The sequence below is a fragment of the Sinocyclocheilus anshuiensis genome, unplaced genomic scaffold, assembly GCF_001515605.1.
Source record: "Sinocyclocheilus anshuiensis isolate Anshui unplaced genomic scaffold, SAMN03320099.WGS_v1.1 scaffold201, whole genome shotgun sequence".
NCBI classification, from domain to species: Eukaryota; Metazoa; Chordata; class Actinopteri; order Cypriniformes; family Cyprinidae; genus Sinocyclocheilus; species Sinocyclocheilus anshuiensis.
Genome location: NW_015537959.1, coordinates 1,057,500 through 1,074,929, shown reverse-complemented (window position 1 = coordinate 1,074,929; position 17,430 = coordinate 1,057,500). Strand labels below are relative to the sequence as shown.

Below are 17,430 nucleotides of genomic sequence, written 5' to 3'. Positions count from 1 at the left end.
TATATATATATATATATATATATATATGTGTATATGTATATGTATATGTGTGTGTGTGTGTGTGTGTGTGTGTGTGTTTGATTTCTATTTAGTCAACAATAACTAAAAATAGACCCTGTTTACTTTCTTAAAACATGTTCCTTGTTTTATTGTGCACAATTCGTCATTGCACGTTATCCTAAAGAAATAAAATGTTTGTTTTCATAGTTTTTCATCAAACTGTAATACCTAAAAATATCATTAACCAATAATACCATAGCCTACTTTTACAATACAATAAAATCCCTGAGGATAAATTCAATCCTGTGTTATTTCTGGCTGAATATTCAGTTTCACTTGCAAATATGCCACATTAAGTTGAATAAGTTATGAAGCTCTCCCTCCTACTGTCATATCAAGATCCCTCAACACAACACTCAGTTATTTTTATATGTGTGTGAATGAAATGTGATGTTTTTCAGTATGAAATATGGTATGTGTTTATGAGTACAGGTGAATACATGCTTCTGTGAACATACACACGTTAATTGCTGTGTAAGTGTGTGTGCTTCTCTGGATGAGTGAAATTCAAGTGTACTATGAGTCAGGAGAGTAAATGTGGTTAAGATTGCTCTCGTTTCACCAGAAGCCCTGGAGGAAATAGGAGCCATATTCACACCCACACATCTTTCACACACTTATCCACTCACACTCATTCTTCAAACACACCTGCTGCACATAGCTATTTACAGTGACCACTGAGATCCAAACTCTGATGTCCTCTTAATGACAGAGCTTCATTAATGTAGCTCATTCTGTAGATATTTCAGTAACTAGTTCTTTTTAGTGATTCAAAGATTTTCAATCAGTGTGGTCCAAACGATTCCCGAATGAATAACTTATATGAACCAGTTCTTTTTAGTGATTCAAAATCGTTTAGTGTGATTAGTGTAGTCCAACAATTTCTTGAATGTGTGACTCTTATGAGCCGGTTCTTTTTAGTGATTCAAAACTATACAGCATGACCAGTATAGTTCAACCAATTACCAGCTGAATGACTCTTATGATCCAATTGTTTTTAGTGATTTTAAACCAAGTATGGTCCAACAGATTCGTGAACAAATTATGAACAGGTTCTTTTTAGTGATTCAGAGCCATGCAGTGCAACTAGTGTAGTCCATACAGTTACCAAATTAGTGACTTTTATAAACTGGTTATTTCTAGTGAATGAAAACCATACAGCATGACCAGCATTGTCCAACTGATTCCCAAACAATTGACTCTTATGAACCAGTTGTTTTAAGTCAAGTCTAGTCACCTTTATTTATATAGCACTTTATACAATACAGATTGTGTCAAAGTAGCTTTACAGTGTTAAACAGGAAAAATGTGTGCTGATAATGCAAGAGGACAATAGAAAACCATCCGTTTATCAGTTAAAGTCAATTAATTGTTTATTCATTGATGTCATCGTCCAGCTAAGTTCAGTTCTCTTCCAATAGTGACTGTGCAGTCAACAATGTTGCCAGAAATTGTTCCCCAACTAAGCAAGCCAAAAGCAACAGTGGCAAGGAACCAAAACTCCATCAGTGACAGAAATGGAGAAAAACACTTTGAGAGAAACCAGGCTCAGTCGGGGGGCCAATTCTCCTCTGGCCAGATGAAACTAGCATGGTGTGGTTTAATTCCAGGCTGCAACACACATCAGATTGAGCAGAGGACTCGTCTGGTTCTCATGGTCTTGTGCTGATGGCCGACAAGGTCTTCACAGGGGATCTGTCTCTGGGACTCATCTAGTTGACATGGTCTCCGCTGACATTCAAGGCTGTAGAGGTCGTCTCTAGGTGCTGATCCACCATCTGGACTGGATACGGGCTGGATCCTGGTGACTGCAGTGACCATCTGATCTGGATACGGACTAGATCTGTGTGGCTACGGTGACCTTGAAATAAGAATAAAACAGACAAATATTAGGTTCTAGATATTATCAAATGGCGAGAGTTTTGAGATTGCAGCGGACGTGAACAACTATAATGCAATAAGAGCTCGCTCAAGTACTGAGGAGATAAACCATTCAGGGCTTTATAAGTAATTAGGAAGATTTTAAAATGTATACTATATTTAATAAGGAGCCAGTGCAGTGTTGACAGAGCAGGGCTAATATAGTCATGCTTCCTGGTTCTAGCATTACAATAATCTTGTCACAGTACGCTGGAGCAAGGGAACGAGGAGACATGGAGATTTCACAAAAACGAGAGTCTTTAATAATCCAACAGGAGACACAGAACACAAGGAAGACATTCAAGACCTGACAAAAACAAAAGACTGGGACTTTTAAACACAGGGCAGTCAGGGGAACACAGGTGCATGGAATCAGTCAATTAACTGGGACATGGAACACATGGGGAGGGAAAACACAACAAAACCAATCCATAATCCTGACAAATCTAACCTTGAGGTCATGAACGCATGAATTAACATTTCTGCATTTGATATTGAGATCACAGGTTATAATTTAGATATATTTTTAAGATGGAAAAATGTTGTTTTACAAATGCTAGAAACATGACTTTCATAGGAAAGGTTGCTATCAAATAGCACACCTAGGGTCCTAAATGATGACAGCACAGCCATCAAGTGTTAGGCAGTGTTCTAGATTATTACATGCAGAGGATTTTGGTCCGATAATTAACACCTCTGTTTTTTTTGTTTGTTTTTTTTTCTCCGAATTTAGCAGTAGGAAATTACTAGTCATCCAGTTTTTTATATCAGCTATGCATTCTGTCAATTTTGTGAATTGGTATGTTTCGTAGAGCAGTGAAGAAGTATAGAGCTGAGTATCTTCACCATAACGGTGAAAGCTAACACTATGTTTCCTGATGGTATCTCCCAAGGGTAGCATGTATAGCATGTAAAGCATGAAAAGCAATGGTCCTAGTACTGAGTCTTGTGGCACTCCATACTGCACTTGTGAACGATATACTTCTTCATTCACTGCTACAAATTGATGACAGTCAGATAAATATTATTTGAACCATGCCAATGCAATTCCACCAATGCCAATGTAATTTTCTAGTGTATTCAAAAGAATGTTGTGGTCGATAATGTCAAATGCAGTGCTAAGATCCAGTAGCACTAATAAAAGAAATGCAACCATGATCGGATGATAAGAATAGGTCATTTTTAACTCTGATGAGAGCAGTCTCTCTACTATGATACAGTCTAAATCCTGACTGGAAATCTTCACAGATACCATTCTCTAAGAAAGAACATAGCTGTGAGGAGATTACCATTTCTAGTATCTTTGACAGAAAAGGGAGATTTGAGATCGGTCTGTAATTAACTAATTCTCCAGGATTAAGTTTTGTTTATTTATTTTTTAATGAGAGGCTTAATAACAGCCAGTTTGAAGGTTTTTGGGACATATCCTAATGACGATGAATTAATGATATTCAGAATAGAAACTATGACTTCTGGAAGCACCTCTTTTAGTATCTTAGATGGTATAGGATCTAACATGTTGTTGGTTTAGATGATTTAACGAGTTTACACAATTCTTCCTGTCCTATAGCAGAGAATGAGTGGAATTGTTCCTCAGGGAATCTATAGTGCACTGTCTGATACAATACTAGCTTACGGCTGCATGGTTATAATTTTATCTCTAATAGTATCGATCTTGGTTATATAATTCTTCCTGTCCTGACAGCTGCATGGTTATAATTTTATCTCTAATTGTATCAATCTTGGAAGTAAAGAAGTCCATAAAGTCATTACTGCTATGCTGATGGGAAATGTCTGCGCCTGCTGATGCTTTATTTTTTGTTAATTTAGCCACTGTATTGAATAAATACATGGGGTTGTTTTGTTTTCTTCTAAAAGAGACTAAAAGTAAGCAGATCTAGCCGTTTTTAGAGCTTTTCTGTAAGTAGAAGTACTTTCCCTCCATGCAATACAAAATGCTTCTAGTTTTGTTTTCTTCCAGCTGTGCTCCATTTTCTGGGCTGCTCTCTTTAGGGCGCGAGAGTGCTTATTATACCACGGTGTCAGACTGTTTTCCTTGAACTTCTTTAAGCATAAAGGACCGACCTTGTCTATAGTTGCATGCATGGAGAGTCAATAGTTTGTTACACCATCAAGTTTTTCTGAGCTACTGGATATGCTAAGATATTGAGACCAATCTGAAAGATTATTTACAAAGCAGTCTTTTGTTGTAGAAGTGATGGTTCTACCATATTTGTAACAAGGAGTTGAATTTGCAGCTTTAGCTATATGGAGTATACACGAGACTAGATAATGATCCGAGATATCATCACTCTGCTGCAGAATTTCAACGCCATTAACATCAATTCCATGTGATGGTATTAAATCTAAAGTATGATTATGACAATGAGTAGGTCCTGACACGTGTTGTCTAACCCCAATAGAGTTTAGAGTGTCTATAAATGCTGATCCTAATGCATCTTTTTCATTATCTACATGGATATTAAAATCACCAACAATTAAGACTTTATCTGCAGCCAGCACTAGCTCAGATAAAAAATCAGCAAAGTAGTCCATCCAAGTCCTGAACAAATAACTCTTAATAACCAGTTCTTTTTAGTGATTCAAACCATTTTGTATGACTAGTGTAGTCAAACCAATTCACAAAAAAATTGACTCTTATGAACCGGTTCAAAGCCATATGGTGGGACTAGAGAAACTTATGAGTTCATAATTAAATTAGAAACTCAATTAAGTTTCTTGAGTAATGAAAGAGCAAAAAAAAAAATCTCATGAATTCACCTGAACATGAAGTTGAAACGCCTTGCATATTGTATGTGAGAGTGTTGTGTGTGTCTAGATTGTTTTGTTTTGTTTTGTTCAGGCACTGCTGTTATTTCTCAATGCCATTTTACCACCTTCTAGTCTCACTGTTAGGAGTGAAGATGACAAGCGCGAGCGGAGGAAAGCCCAGGAGACAAAGCTGGAGCCCTTTCTATGTGAACCTTGGTGAGAACACACACACACACATACACCAGATACTGTTTTCATCATGAGAGTTGAGCTGTTTCTCTCAACCAAGTCATCATGGACTATTATGTTTGTTAGGAATGTGAATGTACCTAATGTCTCTCTCTCTCTCTCTCTCGCTCTCTCTCTCTCTCTCTCTCTCTCAGCCCCAAACCGACGATAGAGGAGATAAAACAGTGGGCGCAGTCTTTCGATAAGCTGATGAAGAACCCAGCAGGGCGGAACAAGTTCCGTGAGTTCCTGCGGACAGAGTACAGTGAGGAGAACATGCTCTTCTGGCTGGCCTGCGAGGACCTGAAGAAGGAGATCAACAAGAGTGCCATCGAGGAGAAGACTCGTTTGATCTACGAAGACTACATCTCCATCCTCTCGTCCAAAGAGGTACATACACAGCCACAAACACACACACACACCCTAATCAACACACACATAATGACAGTGTGAAGTAGCAGAATGGTTCAGTGTAAACTTCTTTGCTGTCTTTATAATCAAAGTTTTATCCTATAATCACATCTGTGAGCGAGTGCGTCATCTGAAAATACTGTGTTCTGTTAAGCCTCTTATTTATGTACTTTTGATAAAAAAGCAGGTTCACATACTGTACAATCTAAATCACAGATGTCAAAAAACAGCCACTAAATGTCACCTGACATGCAACATGGGATGTGTAACACTGTTTGGCAGATGAGTGAAGTCTGCACATCACACATGACAATGAAAATTACAAAACTTACATGAAACAGATATGCTGCTGATGTACTTGTGTTATCAGGCCAGGTTGTAGCACAAAAAAGAAATAGTAAATGTAAATGTCTTTGTGTGGACTGGAGAGGCATCCAGGGATGTACTTATTTTGAGAATGCATTCATAAATAAAGCAAATTGTTTTTTTTTCTGTTGGTTTGGTTTAGGGTTGGTCTAAAAGTAACTGACTTGACAACAGATTTGAGAGTTGAAGACTTGTCTGAAGTGCTGTTGTCTGTGACGAAGTCCATTTTTCCCCTGTCTCTGAGCAATTTGTGTAAAGTAGTGGTTTTCAACCAGGGGGGGCCTTAGCAAACGTCAAAAGGGACCACAAAATGAAAAACAAAAGAATGAAATTAAATTCATTTAAATTTTTCCCTCTCAAAAAAATGTTTTTATTGAAGAGCATTCGGTTCTTAAAACATCTGGAATCAAATTAAAGTCAAATGTATTGTGGTTATTAAATATATACATACATTTTTGTGTTAAAATGAAAACAAGCAGCTTTGTCCTAATTACAGCATAAATACTAGAAGACACATTTTCTCCTACAGGATCTCAGTAAAAATGTTCAAAAATTATACTTTTATGGGTACAACATCATCTTACTGGAGAAGCACCCTTAAAATGACATGTACCTTATTTACCCCTGAAATGTTCATAGTAGTACGTTAAAGGTACATATTACTACTCTAAGGTACTGAAATGCATTTTTAGGGGCAGATAAGGTCCCTTTAATGGTACTGCCTCAGTGACAGGCTGTTTTACCTCTTCAGGCACAGTATTTACACAGTTTTTCTGATCGTGTGATTCGGGCCTTCAATTATTGTGTTTACCAGTGTGGGGGTGGGGGGCTTCAAGTTAAACAGGTTGAGAATCACTAGGTTTAATACAGACAGATATCTGTATTCTTTCCCTGCTGGAGAGGAGGAGGTTTCATGCATGCATGCATGCATGCATGCATGTATGTAAATCTATTCTAAGAAAGGCACATAATATAATATCCATAAAAAGTCCAGTTGTAACTGCAGTGGAAAGATTGGTAGCTGTTCTTTATCACCTCTGTCTTTTTTCTCCTTTGTGGAATGCAGATTTCAGGCTATGTGCAGGTCTGTGATTGGCTGCATTCTGACCAATGAGAAACGACTGGGGCCTTCTTAAAAAACAAAACTAATTTGATGCTTGGTATGAACTTCACACCACTAAATGTTAAGAGAGTAAACGTTTAAGACTTAGTGTGTGACAAAGAAACGAGGCGTGAAGGAATTCTGCCAGATGTATGATTGAAGCTTATTGTTTTATAAGGCTAATTTCCTGAGATACAGGCATCTAGCACCATATGTGACGGTTGATTCTGCTTTCTATTATGATCTGTTCATGTTTTGTCTCCTGTCGATGTGAGACAGCAGGGTGTGCATGTATTGTACACAGTATCGTTGCGTTCTCAGTGCGCACGTGCTGCTGGTATGCTGTTTAATTCATTGTGCTGACATGCTGAATGTGCCTCTTGGCTTTTTCATCCTCGGAGCCAGAACTCACACCTTCAAACTCCACAACTTTCAAAAGGCAGCTGAGGAAAACATACTTTCTAAAAGTAAATTAAGGAGCAAAGGTTGAGCAAAGGAAGCTATAAATTAATTTATAGCTGCTGGACTCTACTGTAAAGCGGTTATATAAATAGAGTGGGAGTGAGTGAGCTCAGATGGAAGCTTTGTGTTGACCTGAGCTCCTAATTCCAGTGCTTGTACACTTTTGAGTGTCTGGTATGAGAATGCAAGGAATCCTTATATAGAGTCATGAAAGAAAGTAAACTAGAGAGGTCAGTGTAGTAATAGCCGTGGCCCATGGTGCACAGGTTTCATAAAGTTTAAGAGATTCATGGGACTGAAACTTGAAAACATATCTAAGATTTTTTGAGGTACACTGCCGTTCAAAATTGGGATTAGTACTTTTTATTTATTTTTATTTTATTTATTTATTTATTTATTTTTTATTTTTTTTAAGAGATTGTACTCTCCAAGTATAAATGCTCAGCAAGGCTGCATTTAATTGATTGAAAATACATTGAAACAGTAATACTGTGAAATATTATTACACTTTCAAATAACTGTTTTCTATTTTAATCTATTTTAAAATGTAATTTATTCCTGTGATGCAAAGCTGAATTTTCAGCATCATTACCCCAGTCTTCAGTGTCACATGATCTTCAGAAATCATTCTAATATGCTGATTTGCTGCTCAAAAAACATTTCTTATTATCATCAATGTTGCTGTTAGGTTATATATTGCATCATATTTTTGTGGAAACTGTGATACATTTTAGGGTACTTTTATGAATAGAAAGAACAGCATTTATTTGAATATAATAAATGATATTGAATGAAAGGAAAAGTCATTGAAATGTGTTGGTCAAAAAGGGTGATAGAAGGGCTTGATGTCACTGTTCAACATTTTTAATGTTTTCCTGAGCTGCTGAAACTAAACAGCTTGGAAATGTTTCTGCAACTGTACAAAGTGCATTAATATTTAATGAAGGCAAGCGTGGTTCAGTTTCTGATTGGTTAACCGTACTCTAGCATATGGAATTCGAAGCAGACCTTTATAACTCAGAATTAAAAGCCCCTTTCAAAAGTCTGTTAACCCAGGCTTTAAAAAGACATTAACCCAAATTCAAAATTTTGACCATCCTAACCTTGAGTATTATCATAAAATGACTATAAAACTATCCTTTATAAGCATTTTATTTGAATATTATCCTAATTCACAATGCTCTGTTTCTGTCCTTAAGGTGAGTCTGGACTCTCGTGTTAGGGAAGTGATCAACAGGAGGATGCAGGATCCCACCCCTCACATATTTGAGGACGCACAGCTGCAGATCTACACCCTCATGCACAGAGACTCCTACCCACGATTCCTCAACTCCTCCGTCTACAGATCACTGGTGCTGGGGGGGTCACGCTCCTCATCGGAGTCATAGACCCCCGACTCCCTCCTCTTTCTTTCTCTCACTCTCTCCACCCAATGTCTCCCTATTTCTCTCCATCTCTCTCCATTGCACAACCACTCGAGGAGAAAGTACTCCTTTTTTTGTGTTGTCACGGTTGGATTACCTTCTTTTCTTGTTTCTCCTGAAACTGGAAGACACAGGGTTGAAAATGCAGTTTTCAGTCTTCAAATCTTCTTTTTTTCCCCCATACCATCATTCCAAGTGTATGTGACAGCAGCAGCATTAACTACTGATTTTCACAGCCATTTTTTCTTTTTTTTTCCCACGCAAACATGCTACTTTTATCTCCTGACGTCTCTAGTTGAAGAGAGTTGAGAGGGCCTCTGCAGTAACATACACTGGAGTGGCCTGACCAATCTGCTCCTCCCCCCTGACCCCTGACCTGTCCTCTGTCTCTGTGCTCTGGTTGGCTCTGTGAGGCGAGGGGTCGAGAGGTGATTGGCTGCATCGTAAAGAGAGGAATGGCACTTTTTCAAGGTGCTAAACAAATAGGTACAACAATATTTACACATTATTTAGAATGCAAATGAATTTCCAGGCCCAGATGGAATTTTCCAGATTTTCTGCACTGAATTTGAGGGAAAATCTGTGGAATGGATTTAAATATGGTAAAATGAGAGTACTAAACTCATACTGGTAGTTGAAAGCATTATCAAATTAGCCAAAATAATTTAATAAACTAAGGCAAGGGGACGTAGAATTTTGTAAAAGATGGCATAACTATTCTGTTTGAGATTTCTGCGTGTACAGATTTCATGTGGGCCTGTTAATTTCAAACAACAATATTGGTAACATAGGAGAAAAAAGAGGAGGACCGCCAATTTTAGAGATATTAAATGAAACAAACATACAAGAGATGAGAGAATGACATGGTCTTAATTAGACTGGTCACTCACATTTTAAAATTAGTATTTTTAATGTTATTTATTTTTTAATTTGTTAAACTGTGACCTGATTTGTTTTTCCTGTACATATATTGAAGAAAATCTGGAACATATGCGACATACCGAGCAAGCTGTTAGTCCTGAGTGCTCAATTGCGCTGTATCTCTCTCTGGCCTAACTGTGTGAGCCTGTGTTTGAGTGAGTGAATGTTTCTGAGGGTGAATGGTGTGAAAATCACAAGTCTCTCTGGCGCCTCCTGTAGACAGGTACTGCAGTTTTGCAAGCTGTTTCTCAGTGTTCCAGCCTTTTTCTTTAGGCAAAAGCAGATGATCTTAGTCGACATGAAATCAAAATTAGCTTTATTGGTCAGTGCACATTATTCCACAGAAAATATTTTGTCTTTGTAAATGTAAAAACATAAATCCGCCTCTAAAACTATCTAAAATCATGGCAAAATTGCAGTAATTTAATTTATTGTTGTAATAAATGTTACAGCAATAATAGCAGATAACAATATATTTGAATTTAACTCTTAACTCTTTCATGTCATCACAATGTTTTTTTTTCTGTCAGTTTATCACACAACGTACATGTTTTAAAGAGAATATCTCTTAAATTATTTGTCAGCATTAGCGAATAAGAAAAGCATTGCACAGGTTTTATAGTATTGTACAGCAAACTTTAAAAAAGCCATGAGCTGCTGTAAAATCCATTTCAAGATTTCACTGGTCCAGCACGCTTCATTTATACACATTTAATGCTCAGTGTTACGCCTGAAACTCATTTTCTTTACAGCTGCCTTCAACAGCATCTGAACTTGCTCGATATTTAGAACGTAGTACGAGCCGGCTGGACTGATGTTAACACTGTGAGCTGCGCTACCGCTCGAAACTTATGTATCATGAAATATTTTATACATTTCATAATGTGAATCCGAAACCAACCAGTACTGTGCGAGTGAGTCCACAATAATAGAGCAATTTTATTATAGAGTTAGGCTTTTTATATCAGTGCTGATCTGAAAAACAGGTGTTCATTTTTTCCCTAAACGTTCTCCTTCCTTAAGCAGTTCTTTTAGTTTGAGCAAAAAACCTTAATATCAGATGTGTCATTTCACATTGAAATGGGGTAAATCATCCATATCCGCATGGTACTTCCTGGATTTGGTTCTTTGTAAATATTTATATGTACAGTAAATAAATGTATAAAGAATTAAGGACTCTGAAAGTGAGATTTTGAGAGTCACGTGGCAATTTAGAGGAACTTCATGTACTGTAGTCCAAAAAAAAAAACTGATGCCTTTTGTTTTTTTTAATCAATTGTGCATGAAGATGTACATTTTGGAATATGTGTAAAATAGTTGTGTATATGGTTATATATGTACATGAACATATATTTAGTATTGCTCTTATTGTCCGACATGATGTGACCAATCTAACTTAAGCCAGATGTGTGTGTGTGTGTGTGATAAAAGTTCAGTGAACTTTCTTAAGACAATGGGAGAGAGATGTCAATGTCAATGTCATTGCGGCCTTTGACAGTAAACACTCGATTACACAGGGATACGCACAGTTACGCACCGTCCCGCTCTTAAGACACTCAAAGAGGGAAGCTTGCTGGTGGACCTCTCAACATTTACCGTGCACTTTGCATTCCCAATGAAAGCGATTAAGAGGACACTGTACTGTACTGTATCAGCAGATCACATGAGCTCCACTGTCGCAGTTCATACATGTCGAACTCGGCTCAGCTGTCGCTCACGTTGCCTCAAATTGTCAACTCACATTGAAAGTAACTTCAGTTTGCTTTGAAAATCGCTGTCAGTGTGAACACTTTGCAACCAGTGTGATGCAACAGATTTAAACTTTCCTATTATAATCAGCGTCAATGCTGCAAAATGAAAATAAGGTAAACTGGATTTGCCATTTATTAAACTAATATTAACATTTAATTTCAATTTGAATGTTATAATTTTTTTACTTTTAAAAATGCATTTAAACATTTTAAACATTTACATGTGTAATTATTTGCAAATTTAAGATTTATGCTTCAAGTTAGCGAAATATATAGGGATGCACTGATATTAAAATTCCGGCCCGAAACCGATAAGCTGTTAAAACACTAAAATCAGTCCAATTGAATTTAGGCATTACAGCATTATAATGTAGTTTAATTATTAGTTCATTATTATTACAGATTATTAGTATTTTTAAAGATCAAATTTAAGTGAGTATTAGGTGATGGTAAAGGTAGTCTACACAAAAATATTTAGGCTTAAACTTAAGATTTTTTTTAATTGCATATTCAATATTCATTTGGATGACAATTAAAACGTAGATTATTAGTCTTAATGTGATGCGTATTTGCCAGTCATACATAAATGAAACGGGTAAGATTTCTGCACTTAAAAAATAAATGAATAAATAAACAGTAAGTGAATAAATACATTTAAAAAGTACAACAAATAATCAAGCCATAGTTTAGTATTAACTACTTGTACCAATTAAATTTTTTGTAATAATCATATTTACAAAATCATTTATTAAAACCGCTTAGAATCAGAATTAATCTGTTCATTGTGAAAATAATGAAATGTATTCAGTTAAAGTAGAAAGGTGGTTAAAATATGGCTAGATGTGGAACAAGCAAAATTCAGTTAGTTAAAATGTTGAAACAAATTGGATTTACTGATGAAAAAAAAAAAAACCTTTTACAGAAATCTTACCTATTTCTTACCTGTTTCATTTATGTATGACTGACAAATATGCATCACATTAAGTTTATTAGTTTGTTAAAACTGTGATCCAAATGGATGAAAACTTTATATGCAATTCAAATACATACAGTACATCTTAAATTTAGGCCTTACATTTTTTGTGTATATTATGTAAAATTATGTGAAATAAGCAGCACAATTAAATATACATTCTTTAATATTGACTGAGAACCAATATGGTACCAATATATCATGCATCTCAACACATGCTTGCAGTGCAGCCAGCTTCGATAATGGTAATAGGAGTGTTTGACTTTGTTGCATCACTTACTAGCAATTGTCCTCATCCTCTTTCAACAGCTGCACAAAATAGACAGACTTTCACAAACTTGTATTTGATTGGAGACGGGGACTGTGACCTAGAGCTGCTTATGTTTACATCAATTTCTTTAAGGTGCCAAAATTAATCTAGCCTTCTAACAGTCTCAAACTAAGGAGCTTTGTGAGTTTGTGAGCTGAGTGAGTCTGTCAATAACCGATGTGTTTCCATCATCTGCGTTACGGCATCACCAAATGCTCACACTGCTCTGTTACAATACGTTTTGGTTTCAGTGTGTCAAGCGCTCACTTCACATGCTCCAGCCTCAAGGTTTTGCCATCTCATCCGCCTTCCCTCACTCTTTCTTACATTCTCACCGGTCGCTCTGTGAGATTTTCTCTTTTTGTCTTGTATTCTCACGAGATTTGCAGTGCCATGACATACAGCAGTGAGATCGGTCCCTGACTCATGGACTTCTATGGACACTTATTTATTGACATTAGCATTATATTTTGTATAAAAATAAATCAAGTTATGTTTTAAAGAGTATGTTTATGGTTTTCTGGACCAATTTTTTCTTTGTTTCCCCAAAGTCTGTGACCATTACTGTGTAACCTCCCCTCGCCCTTGGGTGCCATAGCAGGACGCCCTCTTCAGGTTGTGGTTGGGGCTTAAGGTCCCTTTTAACCCAGGCCAGCTCAATGCCGGAGATGATTTCATCAAGAACTCGTCTGTAATATTCCATAACCTTTGACTTGGTTGCAGATTATTTTGAATGTTTGGTTTTTTTTTTAAAGAGAAGATATGACTATAATGATAATAATAAAGATGTTTGTGTTATTATTCATTTACAGCTTGCCAAGAGATTTACTGTGACTGTGGCCCCCAAAAGGGCTTTTCACACTCTACTCAACCCGTAATACCTTAAAGCTCAAAGTACAATTCGGTTTTGATGCGAATGCTTACACTGTGTCCGAATTTACATACTGTCTAGTACTACATTTGGTTTGAAACTTTACTTTCAACCATTAAAAAAGTATGTTCTATATAATATGAATATGGGTAGTAATAAAATCCTGACGTACTACATCATCACGTTGTTACTGTCACATGACGTACTAGCGCCAGTTGTTGCTTTACTGCCAGTCAGTCAGCGATCAACAATCATGGCCTCATTGGATAGATAGTAAAGTGTCCATTGAGTGCACACTCCAGAATCTCAGCAGAAGTAGTAGATGACCTATTACCCAGTACTTTTCGCCCTACTGTTTTTCAAATACTAAGAATTTGGACATGGGCTTACTACTTTTTTGTGTTTTTCACATTCTAGATAGTATAGAAGCAGACATATTCGGACTCGGTATTCATGTATGCGTTCAGCTGAACACATAGCCTTTGAAAGTCTACTACATTTGATAGTTTGTAGAAAGATTTATTTTAAGTTACTTATGAGCGATAAAAATTTATTTTTATTTGTGTAGAGTTCATTGTATCTCTTAAGCCCCTCAAACAAACATTTGTCATCATGGTGTCTACTGGTACTGCGACCTGTGGTAGTTTGTTGTTTCAAAGACTGTGGACAAACTAATTTATTTTATTTATATTTTTTTAATCAATGGACAACCAATGACTTGTTAAATGCCTCGTTAAATGGTAATGTTTTCTTTTGAAACATTCTTCCTAAAAGTTATTATTAAAATTATTACTGATTAGTTATAAAACTATCTATCTATCTATCTATCTATCTTTAATTGAACTGATACAATTTACTGAATATATTTTGAGACCAAGGTCTTGTTAATGATTTTCAGTTTCGTTCAAGTTAATTACTGAAGTTAATTACTGTTTTTCAATCACTGAAGAATATGTAAAAGTATGGTATTTGGGGTAAAAAGCGCCTCTGCTGTTGAGGCTAAAGGCACAATCATTGACATGATAATAAATAGCTGGCTGACGTTTCCATAAGTTGACATGATATGATTAGATTCAGATATGATTAATATGATTTATTAAGTTGGGTATTAATTAAACTTAGATTATCACCATATTTATAATGAAACCATTGTATTTAAAAATATGATATTAATCACATCATAATAGAATATATTTGTTGTTACTTCTGTAAAGCCATTACAATTATTTAGATCTACTTAAAAGCTTTCAGAATCTTTTTTTTTTTTTTTTTAAGCGATCAACAATCATGGCCTCATTGGATAGATAGTAAAGTGTCCATTGAGTGCACACTCCAGAATCTCAGCAGAAGTAGTAGATGACCTATTACCCAGTACTTTTCGCCCTACTGTTTTTCAAATACTAAGAATTTGGACATGGGCTTACTACTTTTTTGTGTTTTTCACATTCTAGATAGTATAGAAGCAGACATATTCGGACTCGGTATTCATGTATGCGTTCAGCTGAACACATAGCCTTTGAAAGTCTACTACATTTGATAGTTTGTAGAAAGATTTATTTTAAGTTACTTATGAGCGATAAAAATTTATTTTTATTTGTGTAGAGTTCATTGTATCTCTTAAGCCCCTCAAACAAACATTTGTCATCATGGTGTCTACTGGTACTGCGACCTGTGGTAGTTTGTTGTTTCAAAGACTGTGGACAAACTAATTTATTTTATTTATATTTTTTTAATCAATGGACAACCAATGACTTGTTAAATGCCTCGTTAAATGGTAATGTTTTCTTTTGAAACATTCTTCCTAAAAGTTATTATTAAAATTATTACTGATTAGTTATAAAACTATCTATCTATCTATCTATCTATCTTTAATTGAACTGATACAATTTACTGAATATATTTTGAGACCAAGGTCTTGTTAATGATTTTCAGTTTCGTTCAAGTTAATTACTGAAGTTAATTACTGTTTTTCAATCACTGAAGAATATGTAAAAGTATGGTATTTGGGGTAAAAAGCGCCTCTGCTGTTGAGGCTAAAGGCACAATCATTGACATGATAATAAATAGCTGGCTGACGTTTCCATAAGTTGACATGATATGATTAGATTCAGATATGATTAATATGATTTATTAAGTTGGGTATTAATTAAACTTAGATTATCACCATATTTATAATGAAACCATTGTATTTAAAAATATGATATTAATCACATCATAATAGAATATATTTGTTGTTACTTCTGTAAAGCCATTACAATTATTTAGATCTACTTAAAAGCTTTCAGAATCTTTTTTTTTTTTTTTTTTAATTTTCTGTATTTTTAAATTTAACTTATTTTCATGACAGTATATTTACTTTGCTGAACTGAAGGTTTTTTCCTGCAATCATACATTACGTGTGCAGTGAAACGTACATTTTCCTAAAGGTGTGCCTTTAGCCCCATTGTAACCTATGTTAGGATATAATCACTAACCCAGAATGAAGCATTGTGTGATATAGAATAAACTTAATAAACTTAAAATGACATTAACCCAGGGTGCACAATCACACAGGCTTTATTTGAAATGTGAAAAGCCCATGGGACGGTAATATGATCTGTGTCCCTCTAAATAGCATTTACACTTAAGTTGACCCCTCTCTGCACATCTGGTTTTACTTTAAGGAAGTTGACTAGGATGCAAGCAGCATTTGTGCACTTTTTGTTTAGAATTAAGAGCTCTAGATGATGGAAATAGGAATCGTCTTTTCTCACGTTGGCTTCTTAATATCAGTAGCTATACATGCCTTTTTCAGATTGGGCTACTGAGGTTTCCTATGATAATTCTCATTATTATAGTGTTGACTTGATCCTTTCAACAGCAGGACTAACCGTAACCACATACAGTATCTAACCCAGTGTAAGAATCCTAAAATGCTCAGGGATTTTCTCTGGCTTTATCGTTCTTGTTGCCATCTCTGAGAACGTATGGAAATATTGTCATATTGCCAAAACAATCACAGGCAGCAGTCAGGCGGCTCTCTGCTTCTGCCGAGGTGACCGCTGACTCAAACCACCAACAGTGTACAGTACAAAAGCTTTATGCATGTATCAGCACTGTTCAAACATCTGTGTTGCATAAAGTTTGAATGTATGAAGGAAAAAACAAATGGCTAAAAATGTGAGACGGAAATACCAATACAGAGAGACATTTTTCCCTCCCCCTTCAAGTTCCACAAACATTCCTGGAGTCGAACTTCAGTTCACGCTGCCATTCTAACAAGAATCTGGTAGTAGATGGTTGCGCTGACAAGAGCTGAGACTCGTCATCTGGACAGAGATGATTAGCTTTTCTCAATAAAACACATGAGTTACATGATGAAGAACACTAACAGACCCTTAATAGACAAAGACATGAGAAACTTGCTCTCACTGTATGACAGCATAACAATCTGTGTACTTAAAATAGGCATGAAATTAAAATTAACTCCATATATTTTACACATGCATGTAGACGTTATCGTGACTTCTCCAATCATGTAGTCCATTTTTTTTATGAATGTACTGTATTTTATAGTTTGATAAGGTTTTTATTGAACATTTTTTAAATAATTTTTATGGGATTTTTATGCAGTTGTTAAAGTCCTTTTTTTTTTACTTTTTAACCACTTTTTGACCATAGACCTGAAAATGACATTTCCAACTTAAACCGTTGTAAATCTTGAATGCTTTAGAGCACAGACTTAAGTTTGATCTCTTCTTTTTAAAGAAGAAACTTGGCAGGCAGATATTGCTGAAGTGAAAAAAGTGATATATATATATATATATATATATATACAGTGGGTACGGAAAGTATTCAGACCCCCTTAAATTTTTCACTC

General features: G+C 35.8%; 2 protein-coding genes across 5 annotated transcripts in view; one reads left to right on the top strand and one right to left on the bottom strand.

Moving 5' to 3' along the window:
• The window catches only part of LOC107666537 (regulator of G-protein signaling 17-like), a 35,479-nt gene extending 26,626 nt beyond the window's left edge, over positions 1 to 8,853 (top strand). For 3 of the 4 annotated variants that reach the window (XM_016457930.1, XM_016457943.1, XM_016457952.1), the window contains 3 exons: positions 4,885 to 4,968; positions 5,136 to 5,370; positions 8,521 to 8,853. In XM_016457930.1, the coding sequence (XP_016313416.1) occupies positions 4,885 to 4,968; positions 5,136 to 5,370; positions 8,521 to 8,709 (508 nt within the window). In that variant the 3' untranslated portion in view covers positions 8,710 to 8,853. The remainder of the gene's footprint in view (positions 1 to 4,884; positions 4,969 to 5,135; positions 5,371 to 8,520) is intronic. The other variant, XM_016457936.1, reaches the window with a different exon arrangement.
• The window catches only part of LOC107666524 (transcription elongation factor A protein 2-like), a 28,774-nt gene continuing 13,238 nt past the window's right edge, over positions 1,895 to 17,430 (bottom strand). The window contains exon 11 of the transcript XR_001631677.1: positions 1,895 to 1,921. The gene's annotated coding sequence lies outside the window, so the exon portion shown is untranslated. The remainder of the gene's footprint in view (positions 1,922 to 17,430) is intronic.